The 26,558-nt window shown below is 57.4% G+C and overlaps 8 protein-coding genes across 8 annotated transcripts; 3 read left to right on the top strand and 5 right to left on the bottom strand.

Annotated features, from left to right (window-relative positions):
- Positions 1–67: 67 nt before the first annotated feature.
- MKK02DRAFT_45290 (uncharacterized protein) lies at positions 68–2,250 on the bottom strand (the record flags this gene model as incomplete). The annotated part of the gene is made up of 2 exons (XM_053093334.1): positions 68–1,929; positions 1,974–2,250. The coding sequence occupies 2 exons, from the start codon at positions 2,248–2,250 to the stop codon at positions 68–70; spliced, it is 2,139 nt and encodes a 712-aa protein (XP_052946361.1).
- Positions 2,251–2,738: 488 nt separating this feature from the next.
- On the bottom strand, positions 2,739–5,246 carry MKK02DRAFT_45289 (uncharacterized protein; the record flags this gene model as incomplete). The annotated part of the gene is made up of 12 exons (XM_053093333.1): positions 2,739–3,051; positions 3,096–3,181; positions 3,214–3,336; positions 3,369–3,508; positions 3,551–3,855; positions 3,901–3,956; positions 4,001–4,067; positions 4,113–4,194; positions 4,243–4,646; positions 4,696–4,808; positions 4,882–5,103; positions 5,160–5,246. The coding sequence occupies 12 exons, from the start codon at positions 5,244–5,246 to the stop codon at positions 2,739–2,741; spliced, it is 1,998 nt and encodes a 665-aa protein (XP_052946360.1).
- A 309-nt stretch (positions 5,247–5,555) lies between these two features.
- MKK02DRAFT_25402 (glucan synthase) lies at positions 5,556–11,402 on the bottom strand (the record flags this gene model as incomplete). The annotated part of the gene is made up of 12 exons (XM_053087033.1): positions 5,556–5,674; positions 5,723–5,875; positions 5,921–6,182; positions 6,233–6,325; positions 6,371–6,923; positions 6,967–7,379; positions 7,424–7,744; positions 7,789–9,120; positions 9,168–10,810; positions 10,845–10,938; positions 10,982–11,109; positions 11,135–11,402. The coding sequence occupies 12 exons, from the start codon at positions 11,400–11,402 to the stop codon at positions 5,556–5,558; spliced, it is 5,379 nt and encodes a 1,792-aa protein (XP_052946359.1).
- Positions 11,403–12,510: 1,108 nt separating this feature from the next.
- On the bottom strand, positions 12,511–14,016 carry MKK02DRAFT_26262 (putative phospholipid metabolism-related protein; the record flags this gene model as incomplete). Its single annotated transcript, XM_053087166.1, has 7 exons — positions 12,511–12,807; positions 12,856–13,040; positions 13,101–13,305; positions 13,379–13,475; positions 13,533–13,591; positions 13,656–13,750; positions 13,893–14,016. 7 exons carry the CDS (start codon positions 14,014–14,016, stop codon positions 12,511–12,513), a joined length of 1,062 nt encoding a protein of 353 aa, XP_052946358.1.
- Positions 14,017–17,698: 3,682 nt separating this feature from the next.
- MKK02DRAFT_45285 (uncharacterized protein) lies at positions 17,699–18,644 on the top strand (the record flags this gene model as incomplete). Its single annotated transcript, XM_053093332.1, has 3 exons — positions 17,699–18,268; positions 18,421–18,514; positions 18,595–18,644. 3 exons carry the CDS (start codon positions 17,699–17,701, stop codon positions 18,642–18,644), a joined length of 714 nt encoding a protein of 237 aa, XP_052946357.1.
- A 389-nt stretch (positions 18,645–19,033) lies between these two features.
- MKK02DRAFT_24954 (import inner membrane translocase subunit tim44 mitochondrial precursor) lies at positions 19,034–20,643 on the bottom strand (the record flags this gene model as incomplete). Its single annotated transcript, XM_053086958.1, has 5 exons — positions 19,034–19,366; positions 19,429–19,762; positions 19,809–20,167; positions 20,215–20,439; positions 20,494–20,643. 5 exons carry the CDS (start codon positions 20,641–20,643, stop codon positions 19,034–19,036), a joined length of 1,401 nt encoding a protein of 466 aa, XP_052946356.1.
- A 397-nt stretch (positions 20,644–21,040) lies between these two features.
- On the top strand, positions 21,041–22,551 carry MKK02DRAFT_37197 (mitochondrial carrier domain-containing protein; the record flags this gene model as incomplete). Its single annotated transcript, XM_053089587.1, has 3 exons — positions 21,041–21,083; positions 21,128–22,398; positions 22,450–22,551. The coding sequence occupies 3 exons, from the start codon at positions 21,041–21,043 to the stop codon at positions 22,549–22,551; spliced, it is 1,416 nt and encodes a 471-aa protein (XP_052946355.1).
- A 1,142-nt stretch (positions 22,552–23,693) lies between these two features.
- MKK02DRAFT_45282 (uncharacterized protein) lies at positions 23,694–26,392 on the top strand (the record flags this gene model as incomplete). Its single annotated transcript, XM_053093331.1, has 3 exons — positions 23,694–24,219; positions 25,268–25,423; positions 25,479–26,392. The coding sequence occupies 3 exons, from the start codon at positions 23,694–23,696 to the stop codon at positions 26,390–26,392; spliced, it is 1,596 nt and encodes a 531-aa protein (XP_052946354.1).
- Positions 26,393–26,558: the final 166 nt, after the last annotated feature.

Here is a 26,558-nt window from a genome sequence, read left to right as displayed (position 1 = left end):
GTGCATATATAGAGTCTTGGAAATACATGCATGCTTTCAGCCAGACACACCGCTTCCTATATACGATCTAAGCAAGCCCAGCACTGTTCTGTGGAATCATCGCCGCACTCGAGGGGACCGCGCCTCCGAAGGGGATATCCGAGGGGACTCCTCCTGGAGCGATGGCAGAGCTGACGGAGGGGACGGCCGCACTGGCATAGTTGACCGCGCTGGCGTAGATCTGGTTGTCGCCCGAGTAGAAGGTAGGGTACTCCTCGGCATCGACCGTCTCGTCATCATCCGCGTAGTCGTACTCGTCAGAGTCGTCACTGAGCGGGACGTTGTCGAGGAGGACGCTGGGAGCGGCGGTGGGGACGGCCATGATGGAGATGTCGTCGACCGGGGCCGTTGCGCTCGCGGAGGGGAGAGGGGTGGGGATGGACGATGGGGCGGAGGAGGGCAGACCGGAGGGGAGACCAGCGGTAGCCGAAGGGAAGAGGTCGATCCCGTCGGTACCGAAGAGGATCTTTTCGAGTGGGCCGAGATCAACGTTCTCCTTGCCATCACCAAGGGAGATGAAGGCAGTGGAAGGATCCTCGAGACCCTGGAGGGCAGCGACGACGTCCGCATCGCTCAACGCCTGACCGTTCTGGCGAATGGATGAAGCGAGGTCAAGGGCTTCAGGGGAGACTGCAGCCTTGCCTGTACCCGCCGGGAGGTCGGCGGAGGTCATGCTGGGCAGGGCTGAGGCGGAGGGGAGGACAGTGTCGGTAGGGGGGAGATCGGTACCGAGAGCCTTGACGGTCTGGCCGAGCGAGTCGCCGACCGCGGGGAGGCGGTCCACACCCTCGGCAGAGAAGAGCTGCTGCACGGAGGAGAGACCGGCGACCTGAGACTGGACCGAAGCGAGAAGCCGCTGGACTTGCGAGGCGATGGCCGGGGGGAGATTGACGACACCGCCAGCTTTGGTGAGGAATTGACCGTTGCCGAGGTCTCGGATGACACCGCCTTGCTCCTGGATGACCGAGACGAGGAGATTGTTTTGCGCCGCGGTTCGCTGCTCGGAGGTGGGAGCAGCCAAAGCGTTCTGAGTGGCGGCGCCGCCTCCGCCGAGAAGGCCGCCGAGGAGACCGCCGTTGCTGCCTCCACCCAAGACCCCGCCGAGGAGGCCACCAGAGCTGCCACCACCGCCGAGGAGACCTCCACCCAGACCCCCGAGGAGGCCGCCATTGCCACCACCACCGAGCAGCCCGCCGACGACTCCGTTCTGGCCCAGGACGCCGCCGAGAAGACCCTTGTCACCGAGGACACCGCCCAAAAGACCACCGCCGCCGAGCAGACCACCACCCTGGGCAGTGGCAGCGGCTGCGGGAGCAGCGCCACCGCCGTAGCTGTAGACACCACCACCACCGCCGATGACACCTTCGACGAGACCATCGTGGCCGATGAACTGCTGGAGCGGACCGGTCTGGCTGATTGCGCCGTCGACTGTGCCTGCGACGTTGCCGAGGAGGGGATTGGTGAGACCGGTAACGGTGTCGCCGAGACCGCCAGGGAGGAGACCGCCGACGGTGCCGAGGAGACCATTGACAGTGTTGACGACACCGGTAACAGGACGGCCGCTGGTGAGACCGTTGACGAGCGGGTCGGTCACACCGGTGACGATCCCGCCGACTTGACCGGGGAGGAGGTCGGATACGCCGTGGGTGAGACCGCCGACCGAGCCGCCGACACCACCGAGAGCGCCGTGGACGACACCGAGGGGGTTACCAGTCTTGAGACCGTCGACTACACCGCCAGTGAGGGGCTGAGTGACACCGGTGACGGTAGAGCCGATCTGGCCGGGAAGAAGACCACCGATGAGGCCGTTGGCAGTGTCGGCTACGCCACCAGCGACGCCGCCAGCAGTGACGAGAGGGTTGCCCCCGGGGATGAGCTGGCGCTTGCCGTCTGAAAGTCAGCGCGGTCCAAAGTATGTATCAAGAGAAACTCACTCCAGGATACGGCACGGCGGTGACCCTTGGGAGCAGACCGAGCCTGATTGTGACCGAGCATGATGGAGCGCCTCCTGTCCACCATGGTGTCCTTGTGGTGACCATCGCGGCGCTCAGCGTCGCTGACAAAGTCGCCGCAAGCCGGGGAGCTGTCAAAGCTGCCGTTGTCCGGGTTGGGCGAGGGGGTGTTGTCGCGCTTGATAGCAGTGGGCGCGGCGAGGGTCGACGAGGTAAGGGCCAAAGAGGCGATGAGGAGGGGCGACGCGGGGATCTTCATTGTGACTGAGTGGGGTTGATTAGGGTTGGTAGGTAAAGGCGATTAGGTGAACAGGGCGATTATAAGGTTGGTAGTCGTGAGGGTAGAGGGATTCGTTGATTAGGCGTAAAGGTTGAACTCGACCGGCGAGTGTAGAGTGGTGTGCGCTGCACTGGAGGATTGGAGAGGTAGGAAAGGTGTGAAGAGCTGAGAGCTGATGGAGGATTGAAGCGGTCCGGCCGTTCGATATCTTATACATTTGGTCCGATTTGTTGGTGAAGCGCCAATCATTCTTCGGGCGGACTGAGACACCAGCGTAAATGCCGGTCATAGTCAATCGGACGTGAAACATGGTTGGAATGCTTGTCTCGCCCCGTTTGGCGTCCGGTACACATGTTTCAGAGTCTGTCTCATCAACGACTCGGCCCAAGCTATTCCATGCGGGATTAAGCCGATCAGAGACAACCGATCGCCGAGATCGGCAGTGCGAACTCACTCAATCATCATCGTCATTCCTCCCGTTCCAGCAGCCGCCATTTGCCTCCCTTGTCCTCCTTGACCAGCCCGAACCCCGTCCAAAACACCAGTCCATCCCTGACCATCTTGTCTGGCAAGTCCAATCTTTCGGCCAGGTCAGAAACCGTCCATTCAGCTTGGGATTCGAGCATTTCGGCGATCGCAGCTTGTACCGGATCGGCTTCGGCTTCGATGACCCGGTCCTCCATCTCGAGCCGCAGACGAGCGGTCCCGAGGTGTTGCATCCAGCGAAGGTGCTTGTCTGGCTTGAATTGATTGAATGCGGCTTCGTAGTCTCGTTGTAGCCTACAGAGTCAGGAACCATCTCAACCAGGATACCGAGCACTTACGCTTGTAGCTTTGGCGGCAGATGCAAGGATGATATCTGTATGTCCGGCCAGAATCGATTGGACAAGATGAGCGGATGCAGAGAGGTCTACTGTCAGCTACTTACAACTATGGACTCACCTTGATGTCTCCCTGGATCCTATCATCGATCCGCTTCGAGTCCGCCATATCTTTCAGCATGACATCGCACACCTGCAGGGCTTGTTCGCCGAAGCGCAGCTTTAGTAGCTCTATGATGCGAATCTGTCATCAGCGGTGCCCTTGAGTATGCTCACCTCTTTGACCGCGTCGTAGTCCTTGACAGCTAACAGCCTTTGAGCAAGCAGGATCTGAAGCTCGGTGATGATGACCTCGCGCGTCTCGTAAATGCTGACCAAGGTGGAGACGATATCGCCGGCTTTGCCAGATCGGAACTCTGCTGATCAGCCGTACCCCGGATTGGTCAGATAGTACTGACCTGGGGCAGCGTCGACCGGCTCCGGCTCCCACTTGGGATCTGAGAAGTCCTCCACATCGTCATTGCCCTGCCGCAGCAGCCCTCCAACCTCGTTCTCGTCCTGAAGCTCCTCGCCATCTACGAGCGCGGCGACGATGTGCTTGATGGTGTCTGGCCGATCTCGAAGGTGAGCGCGAATGGGTCCAGCAACTTTGTGCAGGAGCACGCCGGGCGGGTCGAGTATGCGGAGGCAGCGAATGGTGGAGATATACTGTGCGAGGACGTCTTTGGTATCTGCGCCTGGATGCAAGAGGCGCTTGAGATTGCTAAGGATCAGCTCGAGATCCGTGGATTGGAAGAGCAAGACTCACGCAGCTTGCAGCTTCTCAACGAGGAGAGTCCGCTGGTCCACCTTGAAGAGGCATTCCTGGATGTCAGCTTGATGCGGACGGTTTAGCGGGGATTGCTCACTCGTAAATCCTCCAGAGCAGAGATGGACTCCGGATAGTCAATGATGATGCTGAACAGCTCATCGGTCCTGTAGCATGAGCTACGGGTTGCAGGCTAGAAAAGGTTCACCCACCTGATCTCGAAGAAGCACTTGCACAAGTAGTAGTCGAACCGCGAGAACATGCTCCGCATAGCAACCTGTACTGCTTCCAGCCCTAATAGGGTCAGCTGAAGTTGCTTTTTTCCTTAGTTCGGCAACTCACCATGTCCCTGTCCCTCCATCATTCCCGCCAACCAATTGACCACCCCATCCCCCACCCTCTGCCTCGCGCGCGACAGACATCGCACATCCCATCCCTTCTCCGCCTCTTCCTTTGCCACACGCTCGATCTCTGCCAACGCGACGTTCATGAATGTCGACGAGTACCGCAGGAAGATCGCCAGCCGGGCGAGGTGCGGTGATGGCGGCGGGATCTTGCGGTGCGGCATCGGTACGCTCTGCAATAGGTCGCCATGGGCAGGAGGGGCAGGCGCGTCTGTGAAGGAGGTCGAGACGGAGGCGAGGGAGGCAGTGAGGAAGGTATGGAGGTAGTCGAGGAATTTCGGGGGAAGCGAGGCGTGTAAGAGGGATTGGAACGTCGAGGTGTATGTGTTGAGAAGCTTCGCACTTGCTGTTCAGCTATATCCGTCTCGACAGATATTGGGCCTGGACGCACTCGTTGAAGCGCCGCAGAGGCAGACCCCAGGTCCGCTGCCATAGGACCAGTCGCTCTAGCATCTCCTTCATCACCTCGTCTGTCTGCACCACTACCGATAGAGCCTCCGTTTCCTGCTCGTCAGCCTCGACGGGTCTTATTCCGAGAGCCCGTCTACTCCTGCTCTCCGGTGCCAGAGCTACTCACCTGAAGTCTGCCCATATATCGCCCAATATCCCTTCTGACGAGATAGAAGCGCGCATGAACCATATCCAAGAAATCCTTGAAGAGCTCGGCCGTACATCCCCGCTCAACCGTGAGGTAGCGCAGCGCAGCCGCCTGCTCGGGCGTCTCGGATGTCCTAGGGGCTTCGGTCGTGGTACTAGCGATGTCCTTGGGGTATAGCCATTCGTGCACCAGCTGAGTCGCCTAGAAGGGTCAGCTTCCAGGCCATGAAGATGGATGATCGAGTAGCTGGGACGTACCCTGCTCAATTCGTCGTACCTCTTCGCACCTTCTACGGAAGTTGATGGGGTATCATCCCATGCTGATAGAGCCGCCACGAGCGCCATCTGGACTCGCTATATTGGGTCTAAAGACAAGGTAAAAATGCAGGATAATGGAGGGAACGCAGATGACTTCGCAAAGTCAAGTCGCGTTCGAGGTCCGACCTCCACCACATTCCTTCAGCACCTGACTGTACCGTCCGCTATTGCATCGCTTCTCGGTCCTTCATCAAAGTCCATACGTTGCATCGAGCTACTCCAGACATGGCTATCATAAACGAACCAACTATCAAGCAGAGAACCATAGCTAAGAAATCGGGGAATCAACCCAACTTCAAACCGAGGCGAGGGGTATATTTAGGAAAGGGAGAAGATCTAGATGACGGCGCCGAAGGGTGCGTTCTTGGGCGTCAATTTGAGGACATCCTTGAAGATGAGGGGGAGGACGATCAGGGCGACGAGACAGCCCTGAACGAAGAAGTAGACGATCGAGTCTGGCATGTCAGCTTGGATTCTACCAGAGTGAGGATGATGAAACTTACACTTGAAGACAATCTTCCGACGCTGACTCCTCTGACGGAACGAGTAGATTGGCGGTCGGATCTGCTGGCTCGGCGCCAGCCAGAACAGCATGGTCGAGTGCAGCCGATCAAAGTACGGGATGATAGCCGCGGGAGTCAGGATGAAGAGCAGGACTGGGAATCAGCTCGATCTTTGTTCGCTTCAACGCGAAAACTCACAGTGGCAAGCGATAAAGTCGGCAGAGTACAAGCCCATCTCAATCGTCTTGACGACAAATTCTCTCGCCGGCTGGCTGAGCGCGTGCGAGCCGAGACCGCGGTTGAACCAAACACCAGTCCACCATGCTCGGTTGGTCTCGTCGTGCTTGAACTCTCGGGAGAGGAAGGCCGCGATGAGGATCTTGAAAATACAACGCTGGACCGCAATGACGGTGATAAGACCAAGGACGGCGTGCGAGGTGTTCCAGGACTCGAGGAACCACTGATAATGTCAGCTTTGCGTCGGAGATCGAAGCCGATGAGGTAACTCACGAGGAACTCGAAGAAGGCAATCATGCCGACGACAGCACCAAAGTGGGCCAGGGCAGCCATGGTCGCACCGAACTGGTTCGAGTGAGAGTTGAGCTGGAAGTCAGCTCGAGTCCAGCTTCCCGTCGACTGAGAACTCACGCAAGGACCCAAAAACACCGAGATGAGGAACAGCAACACCAAGAGCGCGACGTTCCAGACGATCGGGCCGAGCGCGATAATGGCGATCCGAAGAAGACCAGGCTGGATCCGCCCATCGACCGGGAAGGACTTGACGAACAGGTAGCAGATGACGAAGAGCGCCGCGAGGGCAATGGGACCCATGATTTCGCCGACGATGATGGCCTTCCATGGCGCACGGGGAACGTCCGACGACAGCTTCTCCGAGGGAAGACCCAACCGCTTCCGCTTGAAACCGGTGATACGGGTACGCGAGAGCCGGCAGTACCCGACCCACGAGTTTGCGTGGGTACGCGAGTTTCCCCTCGACATCCACCGCAGGAACTCGCGGTAGTCGATGATGAAGTCCGAGTAGGAGAACTGATGCGGGTTGAAGAGGAAGGGCGCGATGCAGAGACCGATGACGGTGATCCAGAAGTAGATCAAGTGCGGGACCCAGACGGTGAGCGTGATGTAGAGGAGGATGACGAGCGTGCGGATACCGAGGTAGATCGACGGACCGGCGAACCGAGAGCTAAACGTCAGTCACGTTCATCACACCAAAATAGACCACTTACTATAGGATACTAAAGGAGATACGGGTAGTAGCAAACCCTCGCCCCGTAGCGATATACCTAGCTCCACCGAACGTCAAGTTGTTGAGGATCGAGTGCATGTAGATCTGCGTCGAGAAGACCTCGAAAACCGGCGAGAGCGACAAGAAGTGCTTGCACAATCGGAGGATGGCCCGACCGGTTCCGCGTTCCGTCAACTCTTGGACAAAGAGGGGGACGAAGGCGATCCAGAAGACAAGGAAGATCGAAATGATGCACCGCTTGATCCACGAGAAGACCGGCTGGAGGTTGTAGCATCCCGACTGGCCGGGGAGGATATCGCCCGAATTGTTGTACTGACAGACCTGGAGCTGGTTGTTGAGCGTTCCGAGGAAGACGAGGGTGAGCATGAAGACCTGGACCGACATCATGACGAGCTATCTTGTCAGCTTTGCCCATCTCCGAGCGTCATCTAACTTACAATGTTGTTGATGTGGAATCCGGGGTGACTGTAGTAGAAAGTCAAGAACCGGTCGATCGGCAACTGCGTCCCCAACCAGTAATACTCTCGCGACAACATCTGCTCTCCCATTCCTGTCCCGATCTTGGTCTGGAAATTGAGAATGGTACCGAAACCAAGATCACGCCCCTTTCCACACTGGTAGTACTCCGAGTGCTTGATCCGACCACCTCGACCGATAGCCGTCATTCCGGCGTAGATATCCTCGTTCAGGTGGAGACCCTTCTGAGCCTTGGACACACCGCCCCGAGTGTTCATGTAGATACCGTGAAGGAAATCGGGCTGATCGTCAGCCTTGCCCCCGCTCTCAAGTGAACACAACTTACATGACCGTAGTGCAGCTTTCCGCCAATGTACGACGACGTCCGTGCCGAGAGCGTACCGAATGTCTGCTCCTTTCCAGCGGCGATGTCACCGAGAATACCGATATTCTCTGAGAAAATGTACTCTCGCGCACCGAGGATAGCGACGGGGAACTTTGTAAACTCTGCGTGACCCGAAGCGGCATACGGCGACTGGTTGGACACCTTGAATTCCTCGAATTCACCGAGGACGTTCCGGATCTTGAGACACTCTTCGAGATAGTTGTCCTGATTGGCGTCGATAAGCTGGAGGTACTCGCCTCTGTAGAAGACGATAGAATGGTTCTGGTTGTCTGATTTACCGTCTCCGAGAATAGGGTTACCGGGAAGTTCGATCCTGAACTTGGGACGACGACGACCGTTTGGCATAATCTCCGAGTGACCGTCAATGAGGGCAGAGAAGATCCGGCCCTCTCCGCCGTCCTTCCGTGGTGGCTCCTCGTCGAGGTAGGCGATCTGCAGGTCCGGGTACGCACGAAGAAGGAACTCGGCGTTCTCGAGCTCCTCCTTGTTGAACTTGGAGTACCGCTGCATGGCGACGACGTACTTGAACTTCCGCCGGGCCATGCGTTCCAGCTCGCGTTCGAGCTGGTCCGTATTTCCGCCAAACATCTGGACGACCTCGGGGTTCTCGACTCGGTAAAGCAGCTTGATGGCCTTGGAGTAGTTCATGAACCCCGAGACTGTCCGGTAGAGTGTTTGCGCACGGAGCGACGCCCAGATACGCGTACGGAGGGTGTATTCCGGAGCGGCCGACTTGAATCCGACCGTGTAGAAGGGGATATCATCCGCGCGCTTCTTCTCGTCCTTTTCGTCGCCATTGAACGGGTTGTTGAACGGGCTAGACTCCTCTGCCAGGATCTTGGTGTCCCTGACAAAGTTGTCCCACTCGATCGGGTGGAGCTGTTTGAGGTATTCGAGGAGGGTGACCCGGGTGTTCTGGTCCTCCTCCCGGATGATTTCTCGGAGCGAAAGGAGGATCTTCTCAGAGTAGTGGGGGACGAGGACGGTGAAGGTGGGCATCTGCTCGATGGGGATAGGCTCCGGCATGGCGGTAGTGAGGGATTGGGCAAAGAAGGAGATTCGGCGTTCCGCCTCGGATCCGCGCGGGAAGAACTCCGTCTTGAGCCCCTTGTCACTCTGCGAGATGAAGAAGGCCGGGGCTCGAAGGGTCCGCTTGCCGGGCTGCTCCGACTGCACCTGGTGGTACAGCAGCTTCTGGACGTGCTCGATGGAGAGGAGGTGCTCTCGGTACATGGAAATGATGACCGCGTTCCAGACTTGCGAGACAAGGACCTGAAGTCAGCTCTACCCCTTGCTTTCACTCTGAAGAATAAGCTCACCTTTGGCTTGTACTTGACCTCCATCTCGCTGGTCGCAAGCACCTTGGCGTAAATACGCTTCGGGAGCCGCTGGAAGATATCCTTCCATGGCGTCCAGATGCTCATCCCCAAGCTGAAGCTCCGGGCGATACTGAAGATGGTGTTCCAAATGACGAACCAGAGGAACGTGTCGAGGAAGAACAGCGTCAAGTCCATGACGTACATGATCGTCAAGGTGAACGCTGCCTGATTCCGACAAAGGGCGGTCCCGAGGTATCGATCGCGGCAGTTCTGGACCTTCATTCCGACCATGACCCGGATGGGATCACGGAAGGAGAGTGTCAAGAAGAAGTACGACTCGGTGAGTTTGCACCCAAACACGAGGATCCAGAGGAGGCACGACGCCATACGCGGTTTCCGGCCGAGGACGGGGTACGACGCGGTGAAGGTCTGGTTGGCGAGGTATTTCCGTGATTTGCCCGCGACGCGATCCCCAAACATCCGTCCCGGAGGGATCGTGGCGAATGTGAGGGTAGCGACGACCGAGCAGAAGAACTGCACGATACCGAGGATGAGCGAGACCTGGCCGGTCTGGTTGAAGAAGGCAATGTAGATGGTAGGTCCGCCGGTGATGGCGAGGATGACGAGCAGGAAGATGAGCCGGCGGGTGAGATGGGAGGTGTTGTTCCAGGTGGTGGGGATGTAGCTGAATTCGGCAAGCGTAGCGGCAATCATGATGATGGAAGCGACCGATCCGCCGAGAGCGGTGACACTCCATGCCATGGGCGTTGTGGCTGCGGTAGATCCGGCGGGGGCGTAGACGGCGGGGGAGTTGTAGGCGGTGTAGAACCAGAAGACCGAAATGTGGATGACCCAGATACGGTTAAAGTTGACGAGGAGGTGGAAGAAGGACCGTTTTTCAAGGTACGTCTTGAAGAAGACCTTGTTCCAGTCAACCCGGTCCAGCTTCATGAACCGCTGAGCTGGGGGAATGTCGATCAACCGGGTCTTGTCGTTCAGGATGATCTTGCTGATACCCTCGGGGTACCAGAAGAGCTGGTTGACGTCGTCGTATCCGACGATCTGGTCGTGATCCCGCTCCCGACGGAGGTACTTGCCGTCCGACAGCTCGTACCCCTGATCCCGGAGGTACTTGTACAGCGGCTTGATGATAGCGCGCAAGTACAACCCCTCCGGGACAGCGTCTACCCGGTTTTGGCATTCGGGCGACCGGTAATAGTCATCCGCGCACTTGAAGATGAAGCAGAGGCATTCAGGCATGAACCTAACCTGCGCCGCTTCACCCCAACAGAGGAGGTACAGCGCAACCTGCCGAAGCCGGTCGTACTGGCTCATGTTGTTCATTGCCGTCCTCCATCGCGTCGAGGCAGACTCGAGCGATTTCTCCTGCGCCGATCCCGCCGCTGTCTTGCCCTTGCCGCCTCGCCGAGCGACCGAGCGGACACGCGCGAGACCGGGGTTTTGCGCCTGGCCGATCGCGTCGTCAAGATCGAGTTGGGCGGCAAAGTACCACTTGCGGTAGTTGGCGTGCTCGCCGCCAATGTAGTCGGCGTGGAGGGTGAGGAGGGCCTGGTTGGGGGACATGCGGGAGGATCGGGAGTCGAGTTGAATCATGAGGAAGTCGTAGATGTTTCGGCACGAGTCTGGGGTCAGCTCGAGTCGGGGTGATGAGCTCACCTTTCTGGAAACCAAACTTGTTGGCCAGGTCGATCAACACGTCCTCAATCTCTTCTTTACTGAGTGGGATGTTTGCTTCTTGGGTCCAGGCGGGCTAAGGGTCAGCCAAGCCAGATCAACAGATGGGTCGGACTTACATATGGCTCCCTTGCCCGATGACCCTCCTTGCTCCCCTCGGTAAAGGTAGGCGTGGACGACCGCGACTGGTTATAGCCCTGATGTTGGTAGTCGGACGAGGCGTATTGGTCTGGAGGGTCAGATCGCCCTTCACCCAGTGAAGACACGCTTACTATCGCTGACACCGCTTTCCGTTGCCCAGCTCTCCTTGCCTCTTCCCCCTCCATCTAACCGATCCTGCATCGTCCGCGCATTGTCCTGAGCGGGCATGTACTGCCCGTCCTGTCCGTTGCCCCCTGGTGTGTATCCATAGTCTCCACCACCATACTGCGCATTTGGGTCATAAGGGAGTTGGTTGACGGATCGGTTGTACGGGTCGGTCGAGGCGGTGGAGTAGGTGGAGGGGTTATGCTTGAGAGGTGCGGGGTGGGGGTACGACATGATGGGTGCGTTATTGATACTGTAATGATCAGCTGAGGCCCGAATGGATCGAAGTGGAAACAATCAAAGGCATGTTTTTCGCGCCTTGCAACGCGATGAAATGTCAAAGCGCACAGCCTCTCAACAACGCACGCCGCGCCGCCAAGCCATGTCTTCCCCGATCTTCCACTTGAGGCCTGCACAATACAGAAAGACAACTCACGATAAGAGAACGTGAGGTTATAGATACAGAACAGGGTTGAGATACACGATAGAGAGCGATGGTCGATACGCGCTACACCCGCGGTTTGAGCGCGACGGGAGAACTTTGCGCGCCGTGATTTGGCTTTTCCGCCTTTGTGTTCCGCCTTTATACCGCCTGGATGGGCGGATGGGGCGGGAGAGGGGGTCGTCGATGGGGTCGTCAACAGCCAAAGTGGGGTGACGAAGAAGAATAACAAAGCTATATCGAAGAGAGGCAAAAGAAGAGACAAGACAAGACAATGGGTGTGTTGGGTTGACTGCAGCAGCGAAGAGGGAAAGGAATAGCGGGATCAAAAAGGTATCGATTAAGGGTAATTAGAGCTCAGTGTGAAGAGCACAGGAATCTTTCAAAGCCCTGCTGCTGCTGTAATTCAGCTAGCAGATGTGGCTGCGAGGGTCGAATAACGCTGAAGGAGTGGGGTGTAACGGTGACAAGGCAGAGGCCCAGCCGCGGTACATACAAGCTGTGAATGCATGCAGGTGATGATCGCCCTTTGATCGCCTGTCTCCTCTTCCTCATTCCGATGAGATGCTAATCAGACCCGCCACCGACAAGCCGGCGAAAATTACCACTCAGGGACCCAAAGGATTAGCGGGATCAAATCTTACCCCTTGTTTCGTCTTCGTCACCGCTGCGCACGGCTCGTTTGCAAGCGTTTCATCTGAGCGTGGCGGTGCGGCAATCGACAGGGCATAAGCGAGGACAGATCGGGCGAAATCTGCCTATAGATATGATATGAACAGCTATATACACAACTACGATGATGGTAAGCACTGATACTCCCGCCGCACGCTTCAAAGATCCCCCTCCGTCCCGCCTGTCAATATGTCAATTCGCTTCTCCACGCCTCAACCTCACTGCCATCTACCTCTGGACCGTCTCCACATCCTCACTTCGCATACCCAGCCGCTCCTCCTCCTCCCTCTGCCCTTCATGTACCATCACGCTCTCCTCCTCCCTTCTCGGCGGATACCCATCATACGGGTTCTTGTAGCCCGCATGCTCCACCCCGGCCCCGCCGGTGCCTGAACCATAAGCGGACGTGAGGTTCTCTGAGCTAGACCGGCGAGGCTTGTTGTGTAGCGGAAGCGAGCTTTTCTCTGCATCGGGGTGGGGAATGCGAGGGGAGTAGGGCTTGTACGATTGTGGGGAGCAGACGGGCTGATCATTAGCTGGGCCTTGAGTATAAAGGATCTAAGAAGGACGTACAGGATAGTACTGGCGGTATGAGAACCAGCTGGTCGCGATCCCGACTATACCTCCAGCAATGACGTCCGTCGCGTGATGCCTGTAGTCCATGGTCCGGCTGATCGAGACAAGAGTGGAGCAGAGTAGAGGAGCAAGCAAGAGCCACGCTTTCCAGGTGTGCCCTCGGCGGTTGTTGATGCGCATTTCTGGTGGTCAGCTCACGGTCTCTTCCTCGATCTAGACATTGTGCGTCGAACGAAACTCACTAGCGGCGGCATAGAGAATAAGGTACCACATTCCCGCCCAAGCAAAACTACTGTGCCCACTCGGAAAGCTCCTGAACCCTTCTTTGATATTCACGAGGTTCTGGCAGACCGTCCATGAGGTCAAGCCGTGGATTGGGTTCGAAGTGATACTATCTGGGATCTGGCACCGAGCGAAGAAGTCGGGTCGGGGACGGCCGACCGTAATCTGAGAGCATCAGCTTCGGCTCGTGCCTAGTATATGTCGGTCGAGTACACGGAGAAATCAGCTGCAAGCTCACCTTGACAACATTTGTAAACGTCACGGTCAGACCCAAGTTCAGGACGAATCCAAGAATGGCGGAATGGGCGTCCCAGAATGATCGGCGGATGAACGCGCTGCTTCCGTCAGCGCCTTCTCTTGAATAGGCAGCATAGATAGGTATAGGAGCTCACGCAGTGAGAATCATGAAGAGAGCAGGGACCAGGCCGCAGATGACACCCAGAAGCCATACCTGACCTGGATCAGCCTACGTCCTTTGTACTGTGGCGAGCAAAGCGACGTGTGGGGTTACTTACGGGTACCCGCTCTGGGTTGGCATATGGGTGAGCCAGACTTTCGTCTGTCACCGAGAACAGTCTCCTGTTTCCATCCACCTTATCAATCAGCTTTGCTCATCCCCGGAGAGCAATCGCTAATGCGAACCAACCTTGTCCAAGAGATACATCAAACCCTGCTCAGATCAGCTCTCAATCTCCTTCCAGATCCCCGCTTGCCACTGCATGTGTGTGCTGTACAGTTGTGGGGAGCAGTACTCACCCAGAACAGAATAGTCAGACACCAATCCGGCAGATAGCTCCAGAAGATCCTCCATCTTCTCGCTCGAACAGGATTGGCGGCGCATGCTGATTCGCCCGTCCCCGGCAGTGTGTACGCCATCATCTCCACTTGCTAGGATCTCCTGCTGTGGCACAATGTCGTGTTCGTCCTCGTCCTACCAAGTGGCAGGTGGCGATAGCCTATTATATTTGCGGGTTATATGATGCAAGTAAGAGTTGCAGATCGAGCATATGTTTAAAAGACGAAGACCGAAATGTATTTGTCCGTAAAAGACGAAGCCTTTCCGCCACTGTCTAAAAGACGAAGTCCGGCCCTAAAGGACGAACGGGAATGTTCCGGATCCGGTGATGCCGATCCCCCACTTAACGTCATCCCCCAAGGCTCGGCTTGTAATCTCACTCAGCTGGAATCAATGTACATCCATCTATCCATCTATCTATCTACAACTCTATTTTAGAAGAAAGCGGCGTAGCGGTCATCGAAAGCGGGGTCGGGGCATTTACGCGTATTGTGACCTTCCTTCTTACACCGGGCACAGTGCTGAGGCGCACCCGCTGGCCTGCCCCTCCTCTTCCCCTGTCCCCCAAACGCCGGTATCTCCCGCTGACTCGCCTCGGTCGGCCTGACCCCTCGCGTCCCCCTCTTCTGCCTCTTCCGCCCATGCGCCATCCTGATCGGAAAGGGTTGTAGGTGCTCGAGGGTGGCAAGGTCGTCGGTCAGAATGACGGCGAAGGGTACCGAGTACGCCTGTCGCCAAGACGCAGAGCGATATTGAGGTCCAGCGAGGCTGTAATATTAGCTGGTTCTTGTGATGATCAGAGCTGAAAGTCTACTCACTCCTTGACCCTGTTGCTCGCGCGGACCTTCTCCAACACTGCCACGACGTGCTTGCACGGTAGCATATGCTGGCGGGGTATACCGCACGTGCACGTCGCCGAGCGCGTCGCCCAGTTGACCACGACCCATCGCTGCTGATCCGCATGGTCATACACCCCCATGATCCGAGCGAGAGCAGTAGGGATGGTCTTGCCGGTGGTGAACGCCTCGTCGTTTTGGGTGATTACGACGTCGTGTCGGACAGCGTCGCTGGCAGATGTGAGCCAATTAAAGGCGAAGGGGCAGTTGGTACCGTTGTGCTGGGTCGATAGCAGCGAGCGCTCGACCCAGTTCTGGGCCATAAGGTCCCAGATGCCCTGCAGGAGCTCGACGATGGGACGACTCCGTAAGGGACCGAGCCAGTTGTTACACTGCTCGGAGGTATTGGAGGTGGTTGTACCGTAGCGAGGGAGGGGGAAGGCGTAGGTTGCCCATTGGTCGTGGGGGATGGAGTTGATATAGAAGGCCGCGTCCGGGTTCTCGCTCTCCAGCGCCGAGAGGTGTTGCTTGAACTCCACCTCGGTCTTGGCGTACAGCATGGAGTTGAAGTAATCGACCGCTTTGGCCTTGTATGCCTCCTTGATATTGGCTCGCAGATGCTGAGCGCAATGACCGTGATGGGCGGCAGGGAGGACGGTACCGACGGCGTTGAGCAGGCCTTTCTGCCGGTCCGACACGATGACGACGCCCTCGAATGCGAGACTGGGAAGGGCGACGAGGAGGTTCTGGCAGAACCAGCTCCAGGTGGCGGTGGACTCCGACTTGACGAGCGCCCAAGCGAGGATGACGATATGACCCTCGCAGTCAGACGTGGAGGCGAGGAGGAGGTTGTAGGTATTGTGGGCGCGAGAGTATGTCCCGTCCAGGGTGAGGAGAGGCCGAGAGTGGTGGAAGAATGTCCGCGCCGGCGATGGGGAGACAAAGAGGCCCAATATCGCCACGTCCTCTTCATCGTCATCGCCACTGTCCCCATCCTCTGAGTCCCTGCCGTCCCCACCCTGCCCAGCTCCATCTCTACGCTCCCGATACCCATCCAGAGGCTTGTCCGTCTGGAGATCCAGATGAGCCTGCGGATCCCGCTGGGCTAGCAGGTCCATATAGGCGGGGAGACGACGGAAGTCGGCGCAGTGGTTGGCCGCGGTGTCCCCCCTAATCTCCTGTACCGCGCGCGAGACGGCCTGGCGGCTCAGATCGTCGATAGTGGAAGCGCGGAGGGGACCGATGAGACCTTTGGCGGAGGCTTCGGCGAGAGGGGTGCCTTTGTTGAGTCATGTGGCCTGCATGTGTCAGCTATATCAAAGCCAATAGTTGCGTTATTGACTCACCTCGGCGAGAATGAAGCCCCTTTGTCTCGCTCCAAGTCGCGCGGGAACGCCGTGAGGAGAGCAAGTGTGTTCGTCGATGAGAGTTTGAACGATACACCCGCCCGACGCCCCGTGCGACTTGAGGTAGACACGATATTTACAACCGTCCTCCTTCTTGAGCGCGCACGAAAGTATCCGCGATCCCGTCGGCGCCTTCTCCGCCTTGACGGACGGCAAGAGAGTGGTGGGTGATGTCGATTTTGGCAGTGTCGAAAGAGCCGAAGGTCTGCTTGGCGTAGAGGACAGTGGTAGGGGCAAATGAGGTAGCGGGGGCGAAGGTTGGTTGATTACTGCGACGCGTCAGAATGGGCCACAATAGTCCTTAATGCGCGAGACTACCTACTCTGACATGATGAGAGACGGCGGTAGGGCTAGTAATAGTGCTTGGCTGGCTGATGTTGTTGCTACGTGGGTATAGAAGCGGAAAGTGGAGAGGTGAAGGAGCGGAGAGGAGAGGATCAAAACAAATACAACGCGTCGCGGGGCCGGCACACTGCCGGCATGATAACAAGCCGAAACTATCCGGCTTCGTCCTTTAGGCATCCTTTAGGCCGGACTTCGTCTTTTAGACAGTGGCGGAAAGGCTTCGTCTTTTACGGACAAATACATTTCGGTCTTCGTCTTTTAAACATATGCTCGTTGCAGATCACAGCGGTGCTCGTCTGACCAGACCGCAATTCTCTTGGCAAGCGGTGTTGTGCATCAAAGGATCAACCGAAGTTCAGCAGGAAGAGATCGCTTTTGTAAGCTGTTTCAAACTAGGCCCGCGCGTCTGAAACAAGCTAAAGCCGCCCACAGCCGGGGGCTGCGATGAAGGTGGATCGCGAGACGGGAGCATGAGCTACAAGTACTGACGGACGCAGTCAGGCATACCACTTACGCCCGACGAGTGTAGCAGCGCGAGACTCCGCAGCAGAGGATGCAACTAAGAAGAAGGATCGAACCTTTCTTCTGACCGTGCCCTTCAGCGACGTGCAGCCTGCTGGCCAGCTGGAACGGGTCGTACGACGCCCACGAGAGATCACGCGCGCTGCACATGCATGTGAAGGTCAGCTGGCTGTATGAGCTGCAGCTGGTGACGGAGAGGAAGCGGAAAGGCCGTTGTGTGTAGTCGAGACACAATCTGTCTCATGACTCTCGCCGAACGGCGAACGGCCGGTTCCGAATGCACATCCGATTCCGGTTCTCATGCACCGATCGCGATCGACTTTCCTTCTGCTACAGCTTTCGGTACCGGTGGACCTTCTCTGTCCTACATCGTCTGCTGCAGAGTGCTCCTTCCCTAGAACAGAGCATCGAAGCACTGCCCACAACCCCACGCTCCGCTGCTCGCTGCTCGGCGATAAACTCCACTTTTCGCCCGGTCCCGACGGAGTGGCGCTTCGGTCCGGAATCGTTTACGTCACTTTGCGCTTGGCTCCTCGCGCTCGATCCGCGTCATTTCGCTCCCCTTTTATCTTCTCACCTAAGAAGTGACTTTTCCCCTTACCTTGCCTTCGCCATCACCACTTCCTTTAGTCTTATATAGAGTAGCATCGACGATGCCCTACGTCGCTCCAGGTGCACCTCCTACCTCTAGTATCCCAAAACCTGTCGTTGCTCTTGACGAAACCAGCACAGACGCTCCATCAGCTTCTCCTCCATCGTCATCGACAGCATCAGCATCAGCACACGACCTTCCCACTCCCACTGCAGACGCGCCCGCATCCTCATCTACACCATCAGCCATGATCCCCCCATCTACCTCTGACGCCCTCGCGCACTCCCTCTCCACTCTCGACATCGACCCCAACGAGCCCCCTACATCCTCCGCCTCCACCCTCCCCTCTTCCTCCCCCGTCGATCTGAACGCGCTCGATGCGCTCGACGGCCTGACCGAGGCAGACGACTCTCGGCGCGGCTCGACGCAAACCACCTCCTCCCTTCCCGCCCTCGAATCGGATCCTAATTCCGCCTCGTCGTCCTCGCTAGAATCGCTGGTCGATTCGGTGTCGGCGCAGGTATCGAGTCCGGCTACTACTACGGGGCTGACGAGTCCGATGGTCTCTGGAGTGGAGGGGGACAGGGAGGATGGGATTGCGAGGTATAGGGAGGGATTGTATGCTTATACGGTGAGTTGGGTATCTTGCTCGGATCGGCGGCGATCGGGAGGGGGTAGAGACATGATATACGCGATAGGCGATGGGGGGGTGCGGCTGCCCAGCCTTTGGGGCACCGAGGGGGATGGAGCAGTACGAAAAGTATTCAGTGCTGATGCCATCAGCGTGAACTATACCTCGAGGCTAAACTTTCCGTATCAAAGGAGGAAAAGCGCAAGAGCAACCCGGTCAACACCTTCGCACCCAAGCAATCAGGCAGTAAGTTCCATATCCACCGTAGTCTTACTCTGTTGCCGCTCTCCGAGCACTCTCTGAGAGCTCATGCTGACAGCCCGCAGTGGAACGTCTGGCCGCAAAGAAGGCTCTCGCCAAGCGTCTCAACGCCTAGGTCTCGTCGTACCATATACCCTCTCCCATCAGTCTCGCGAAATCCCCCGCATCGCACCATCAACTCTGTGCCTTCCCTTCGCCATCCCCTCCTGATGGCTTGTAGTCATATTTTCTCTTCTCGTTTAGAAGGAGAATGGGTCAACCTTCCTGTGTCATAGTAGTTTCTCCTTCCCGTATGGTCCGGTCTACCTGGTAGTTTAGATGATTCCCCCTTCTCCGATTCCCGTATAGCCGAGTTGTCTAGCTGGCCCTTATATTGTGTACACATGTATCGATTAGTTGTTCCTCCCCGGGTGCCAGATCACTCGTCTACTACCTGATCGCAAACAGCAGCCCGTTCGTCCAATGTCCAGTTGAGATGTGGCCTCGCCATGATGCATTACCTCCCTACAAACCCCCCTTCCCTCCCCTTCTCGCCATCTCCACGACCTTCCACCCGCCCGTCACCTCGTCCTCCAGCCCCGCCTCCTCCCTCGTGAGCACCATCGCGTACCGGCACGCCTCCACCCCATTCTCATCGCCCAGCACCACCTCGCCCGTCTTTGCCTTTTTCCAGCACACCACCTCCTGCGTCGCGAACGTTACGAGAAAGACGGCAATGTTATTTTCGAGCATCTTGCCGGTGGATATATCGACGTGCTTGATGTCGAGGATACGGGACTGGGAGACGAGGCCTTGTTTTGTATATTGGGAGAGGGTGGCCCAGAGGACATTGAAGGTCTGTGGGTCAGCGATATACCATGAAGACCAGGGGGGGCGTTCTCCCCGATGGATAGACCTACAGCTTCACCACACCATTTCCTCAACGCCTGCTGATCCGCGCTCAAATACGCATCCACCACTTCTGGCACGATATACTCTCTCAGCTCGCCCGTCCACCGATCAATTCTAAAGTCCGGATCCAGCTCCTTCATCGCTCGAATGACCCGCGCCGTCTCGTTCTCGTCAAACCACGAGCCGACGGTGGATGTGATACTGCGCAGGGTGGAGATGAGAGGGGAGTCGGATTCTTGATAGTTTTCAAGCAGGCGCTGATAGGTTGGGGAATTTGTCAGGAAGGACAGGCGGGATGGAGCGGAGGGTTTTGAGTCAGTCAAAACAAGAGCTTCACCAGCCCTGATCGTCAGCACCGAAGCAGTAGCCCCAGAAGGAAGGGACATACTCTGGGTTGGCCTTGACTCTGGGCGTAACGTTCTTTCCTGCCTTCTTGGCCCTCATCTCCCGCTTCCGTCTCCTCTCCTCCTTTTCCTCGTACCCGCCATACCTCGATCCCATCCCCGTCTCATCCTCAAACGCCTCCTCGACACTCGCCGCAATCGCCTTGTACACCGCTGTATCCCGCACCGGCTGGGTCGCACGGGTCGCTACATCCGATACGAGGCCGTACGAGGATCGAATGGCATTGATGACGCCCGAGTCCTCCAGGGATCTATTGATCGCTTCGGACACGGAGATTCCGCGTCGTTTCATATCCGCCAGAGAAGCCTGTATCCGCGGGTTCTTCTGAATCATCGAGACGATCTATTCATCAGCCCAGCCTCTCTCTCTCTCGCAAGACCAAGACTCACCCTCGCACGCTCATACATATCCCTCGCGCGCTTCATCGCCGCACTATCCGCCATCTTGTCGACATCTCCCTGCAACTGCTTCACATTCTGCTGCCATGCCTTATTCTTGCTGATCTCCTCCTTGAGCACCTCGGCAAAGACAGCGAACGGCGATCGGACCGGTCCAGAGCCCTCCTCGGGCGTCGGGCCGCGCTTCTTACCTTCCGCCTTGTCCTTGGCTCCTTCCTCTGATGGGCCGGCCTTTTCTGAGCCAGCCTGTTGCTGTTGCTTAGGGTCGACATTCCGGAGAAGTGGGGAGGAGGAGAGGTGGCGGATCTGAGGGGAAGGAGCGAGCTGGGGTAGCCGGGCGAAGGGCGGTAGTGAGAGCTGTCGGGATGGCGGGAGTGAGCGGACGCGGAGAGCGCGGAGGAAGACGGGGCGGCTCTTCATCTTGTATGGTATGAGTTGCAGCTAAGAGATAGATGATGGAGCTTGGTGGACGTTCGAAATCTCATTTTCTGGCCAGATCAGCCGGCCGGAACCAAAAAGTCCCGCCAGTACAAGGCTTGTTTCATCGCTTCCCATGCGTACTGAGAGCGTCCATGCATGTATAGAGTCCCTGTGAAAAGCTGAGAACAGACAGGGCAGAGCGATGTCTGTGCTACGAGGCAGAGGTCACAAATTGCAGCATGCTGAAGGAGGCTGAACAGAGGGAGGACAGTCGAAAGAGGGGCTCATTTAAAGTTCAAGATACACGCGCGTCGCCACCCGTGCTCGGCAACAACACACGTCCACACCTCCATCTCAAGCTTGTACATACTGCCCCTAAGCAGACCTACGATCTGCCATGTCATCTTCTAGCCGCCCCCAATCAGTCAGGGGACTATATAGTGAGCTACAGAACCGATATCCCGGAGTAACGCTCACAAGACAGCTCCTCCAGCCGAGGAATGGGTCTTCCTCCCACCCACCGTCCCCCCTCCCTCCTCATGCACCTCCGCTCCCGCCGCTCCCGTACATCTCCCCACACCATTCTCCTCATCCTCGCCTGTCTCAGACTCGGAGGACGGTCTGGCCGGGATGTACGGCTATGGCCCTCTCCAGCTCTTCGCCGCCGAGTACTTCTCGACCGCGCTCGGAATGCCGTTCGAGGTGGGAAAGACGCTCCTTCAGATCGAATACCGTCCTCGCCGGAAGTTTGCACCTTCTCTCCCTACACCCACAGAAGAGTCCGGTCGGCGAGGGAGCAAGGCGGAAGAGCTGGAAGTGGAGGATGAAGACGCTGCCGCAGCATACTTTTCGGACCGGCTGTCTAGCGAGACGTACCTCCCTCCTCCCGAGCAGGTCGCTCCAGACGTCCAGGTTGACCCTGCTACCGGATACATTGCGGACCCCGAACCGACCTGGTTGCTCAAAGACGACTTTGAGATCTCCCGCGGGAATGGCGTATGGGGTATGATCCGGCGGCTCCGGTACACCCCTTCCGAGGGGTTACCTTCCCTCTGGAAAGCCCAGATCATCACTACCATCCACTCCCTCCTCTCCAATATCCTTCAACCCAGTATACACTCCACCATCCTCTCCTTCTCGCCCAATCCGACCAACCCCGATATACCCCTGACGGCCCTTCCGCACCCGACTATCCCGCTCGGGCTGCAGGTTGCGTCCCACCTCCTCACCCACCTGCTCCTCTCGCCGATGGAACTCCTCCGCACCCGGCTGATCGCTATGCCCACTCACTCATCCACTCCGTCCTCCATCACCCTCTTCAACCGGATCGTGTCGCACGAAGGCGGCCTCTCGGGGATATACCTCCACCCCAACCTCCTCTTCCCTGCGCTCATCGAGCACACTCTCCGGCCCCTCCTCACCCTCTCCATCCCCATCCTGCTCGAGCGGCAATTCTCCATATCGCCCGATATCTCCCCCATCACGTATAGCCTGTGCGACCTCTCGCTCAACCTCGCCTCGCTGATTGTGCTCCTGCCGATCGAGACGGTCCGGAGGAGGCTGCAGGTGCAGTCCAGAGGAGGCGACAAGGAGAGGATACGCACGGTGGTCAAGACGCGAGAGCGGGAGTATGTGGGTATGGTAGAAGCCATGTGGAGGATCGTGACGGAGGAGACCGGCGTCAGGAGACGGAGGGTTATGAGTGAGAAGGATGAAGGTGGGGTCGTGGCGGGACTCAGGCAGCTATACAGAGGGGTGAGTTGACATTCCCACCGATCCGTGACGGACCCATAGCTGACTCTGTAGTTTGGAATGGCTGCTACTGCGCACGTCACGGTCTTTGGGCTTGGACTGGTCAGTGCGAGTCTAGGCGGGCGGGGCTTTGACGGAGGATGGAAGGAGATCTAAGGGGTCCTAGGACGGCATGTCGTCACTGCTGCAGAGGCGATGCTCCGAGGATATACCCATTCGACGGATACTGATTACGTGCTTGACTATCAAAGTTGACCTCGCACCTCCCCCTGGTCCAACCCATATACAGCGAAATTACCCGCCGTACAACTAATCTTCGGATTCCCTAGATCACTAATTGACGTCAAACAGTTCCCCCTCGCCCTGTCCCAGATGAGAAACAAGGGCCGCAGCTGGCTAAGGGGTGCGCGGTCTTGCAGGCCGGCGCATTGATAGGCGAGGTCGTCGAGGGTGGAGTAGGGCAGGGTGTGTTGGGTGGTGAAGTGGGTCACTGGGCGTCAGCTTCTGTTGAGGAGAGGGGCACGGGGGTTATGGGGCCGGGGTTCTTGGAGGGCTGACTGGATATGGTGCCGAAACAGCCTAGAAAGTTATATCGGTTTGGACTGTTTCGGGCGAGGGCTTGAACAGGGGTGGGTATGGCTCGCTGGCTTATTCCTGTACCGTATCCGTCAGCCTACTCCTGCTGACAGTACTAATAAATACTGCTGTGTCTCACTCGGTATCTCGCGGGAGGTGTCTGGGATCGCCAGTCCCCTAACAGATGAGTTTAATATCAGCCAGGCGCCGAGTACTGCGGGCAACAAGGTCAGCCGCCGCATCCCAGATTACGGCTGGCGGAGCTGATGCCTCAAAACCAGCAGGATCTGCAACGCGCCGACTCGATCAACGGTGTCTCCGTCGCCTTCTTCTGACGCACACATCGTGTCGGACTGACTCACTGACGTGAGGTGAAACAGGCTGAAACCTTCCGAGACATGCCGATGCCACAAACCAAAGTGGCGGGTCAGTCGACATTGGCCACTCGTATCGCCACAAACCGCGGATGCCGTCCATGCGAGAATGTTCTATTGGCCATGTGGGACCGGACCAACACAAAGGGCATACGTCGTGGGGACACGCCTGAAAGGATGGGCGGGCTGAGACACAGGCGCTGCGAGTGGCTGGTCTTGGGGATCATAAAGGCCGGTCCCGGCGCCCGTCTACTCTTGCTTTTGCCACCCCCACTACCTCTTTCCTCGGCTCACCACTTCAGCCCAGCCCTACCTCATACTCTTCGCTCCTTGTTACCCACAATCACCATGAGCAGTACCACTTACAAGCCCTTTCTCGGTGCTGTCAAAGTCGGCGACACTGCCACTTCGGCCGAAGGAGTGACATCGTCATCCCTCGCTGTCCAGTACAAAGACGAGGAGGGGGCGTTACAAACCTTCGTGGCCGATCAGGCTTCATTGACGAAGCTCATTTGGGGCAGAGCTGAGCACGTTACTGATGAGGCCGACATCAACGCGTGGGACGGCTCACAAATCGCCGCACTGGTGGGTTGGATGGAGGCGGTCCCTCCTGAGCGGTACAACGACCTCTGTCTGCTCGAGATCAACTCAGCCGGCACGGGGCCCACCAATGACGCCTCACCCAGGGCCAAAGGGCACTTGATGGTCTTTCGTCAGACAGTGCCAGTCGGCGGGACAGTGACTTCTGAGATCTGTCACATGTGCGACCTAGACCTCGCCGAGGAAGTGGACCGACCGGAGACGACTGTCGAGAACAACCGAGCGTTGTACAGCCGGGGCATGAGCGGTGACTACTACGTCCCGCTGTCTAAGCGTGAGAGAATCAGGTTCCCGGTCTCGGGAACGCTGCTCGGTCACGTTGTGGGGAAAGCGCAGGTTCAGTACCAAAGGAGCCACACAGAGTGAGGAATGCGGATGTCCGTGCGCAGCACACAGGCGAGGCTGACTAGAGCCAAGGATGGCTTAGCTGGTAGGGAGATCGTCAAGCACCGTACATAGCACTAGCCACATACATGTTCATGTAGCTCTTGCTCTGTCCACCTGCAGCTTGACCTATCGACACTCGGTGCTATTCCCATCGACATCTATACGGCTCGGCACACTCCTCGTATCCCTCTCATACCCCTCTCCTGTGCGCCAGTCCTCCCTGGTTCACCTCGATCTCCTCTCTTTCGCTAGCCATCGATCCGGCTTCCACCCTTTTTCACCACAACGTGGATGTCGACGTACATGGTGATTTGGTCTACCGTACCGAGGGCGGATCGCTGGTCGTACTTGGAGCTCCGGTGTGGGAGATCAGCGAGGACGACGGCAGGTCTTCCGCCAGCGGGACCAAGCATCATGCGTTTATACTCAGGCGGGCAGATGTGTGAGAGGACTCATCAACGAGCACGGGGGAGGCAAGCAGTACCGGTGTCTATGGGCGGGGACAACGAACAGTGGCTGATGATATTCGATTCTGTGCAATATGCATTGTGTCCGGACATGTTCAACAGGTTGCCAGCTAAGCTCTCAGCAAGCTTGAAGCTGCAACGGAAACTCCGATATTTGCCACCCGCTTTGCCACCTACAGTGTGTGCGTGCTTCCGGGTCAGATCGGGTCAGATGCCTACGTCGTGCTACTCGAGTACAAAGGGAATGAACGTGTTACACGTATGAAAGGATCACGCAGGTGTAACCCTTGCTGGTCCCGAAAATGGACTCGAGCTGGGCATATGTCTGGTGCAGAGCCCCTCTTCCTCCCGGCCGCCGGTCCCCTCTCTTTGTAAGTGTACCTTATTCCTTTCCAACTCCAGCATTCTTCGCTACCTCTACATACCACGATGGAACATCTTTGCCGTTGCTCAAACCATGACCACAAGAGTCGACCGACCGGAAAGTACCAGCCCTTCCTCGGAGACATCCGAGGACTCTCTACCTTGTCTGCAAGATCAAAGAACCCGATACGTCTGCCATCATCACCTATCAGGACGGGGAGACGACCAAGACGCTGGATGGCGAGCAGATGGCGCCGAGTGGTCAGTCCTGGGGGCAATGCGAGTCTGCAGCTGAAGTGGGGAGTTGACCTGCAAGACCGCGACTGCAGTCAGCAAACGGAGCTGAGGAAGTGGAGCGCGATCAACGCGACACCGTTCACTCAAGGGCATCAGTACGTCGTCGGCCTGCTGGAGACCATCAACTCAAAGTCCGAACCTCTAGTCGCCACGACCCCGAGCGACCGAAACACTGAGCCCATGGCCAAGACCGGTGCGGATTCCAAGACAGCACGATACCTGCGGGTGTTCCGCCACAGGGTAACTTTCCCGACTTCATCGCTGACCAAGACTTACATTGAGTTGAATCGGACGAATCCGACACTGTACCCAACGATCCCAGCGCTTCAGCACGTGTGCGATCTACGCCTGGGCGAGGAATCCGATGCCGAGGACACTCCCAGGCGGAGCGCAACGTCGCTGTGGTACGTTCTCTCTGCAAACTCCTGCATCCCGGATCAAGAGCACCAGATGAAGGAGTACCGCGTCTTATCTGATTCAGGCGAGGATCTCGGCTACATCAGGCTACAGGGCATCGAGGGGCTTGTGCACAGCCCCAATGACGGAACGCTGGTCGCTCGTGGAGCTGCATTGTCGGGCTTCGATGGGACTGGCAAGCGCTGGGTCAGTGACACCGACCACCATGCTGTCATCCTCCGGCCGACAGCTGCGAGAGCATCGTCAGCGAGCGCCAAGGCTTCCGGGGCGAGGCACCATGTCGAGGATGTGACTGAGGCACCAGTTGACGCCCGAAACGTGGAGGATTTGCAAGTCGAGGTGACGGAGGTGCAGATTGTTGGTGCGGAAGTGACGAGCGCCAAGGAAGTGGCAGCCGAAGCCTTGGCCCTCGAGGACCCGGACTGGGAGCACATCGATCCCGAATCAGGGTCTGAAGATGACTGGCAGCATGTTGACGACGCCAACGTCAGCGAGTCGAGCGATGAGCAGTCTTGAGGAGGGGAGTCGATCGGACAGATACTTGAAGAGCGCTTTGTCTATACTTGGCTAATTTCCGGGCGTGTGTGAGTTATGCAACGGATATGATATGAGTGTTGATCTGGCGTGATGTGAGATCAGATTAGGATCTGAGTCAGCGTTACAGAGACATCATCAGTATTTG

The sequence above is a fragment of the Dioszegia hungarica genome (genome assembly GCF_025882075.1).
Source record: "Dioszegia hungarica strain PDD-24b-2 chromosome Unknown MKK02contig_8, whole genome shotgun sequence".
Taxonomy (NCBI): domain Eukaryota; kingdom Fungi; phylum Basidiomycota; class Tremellomycetes; order Tremellales; family Bulleribasidiaceae; genus Dioszegia; species Dioszegia hungarica.
Note: the sequence above shows the minus strand (reverse complement) of the source record. Positions and strands in the feature narration are given on the sequence as shown.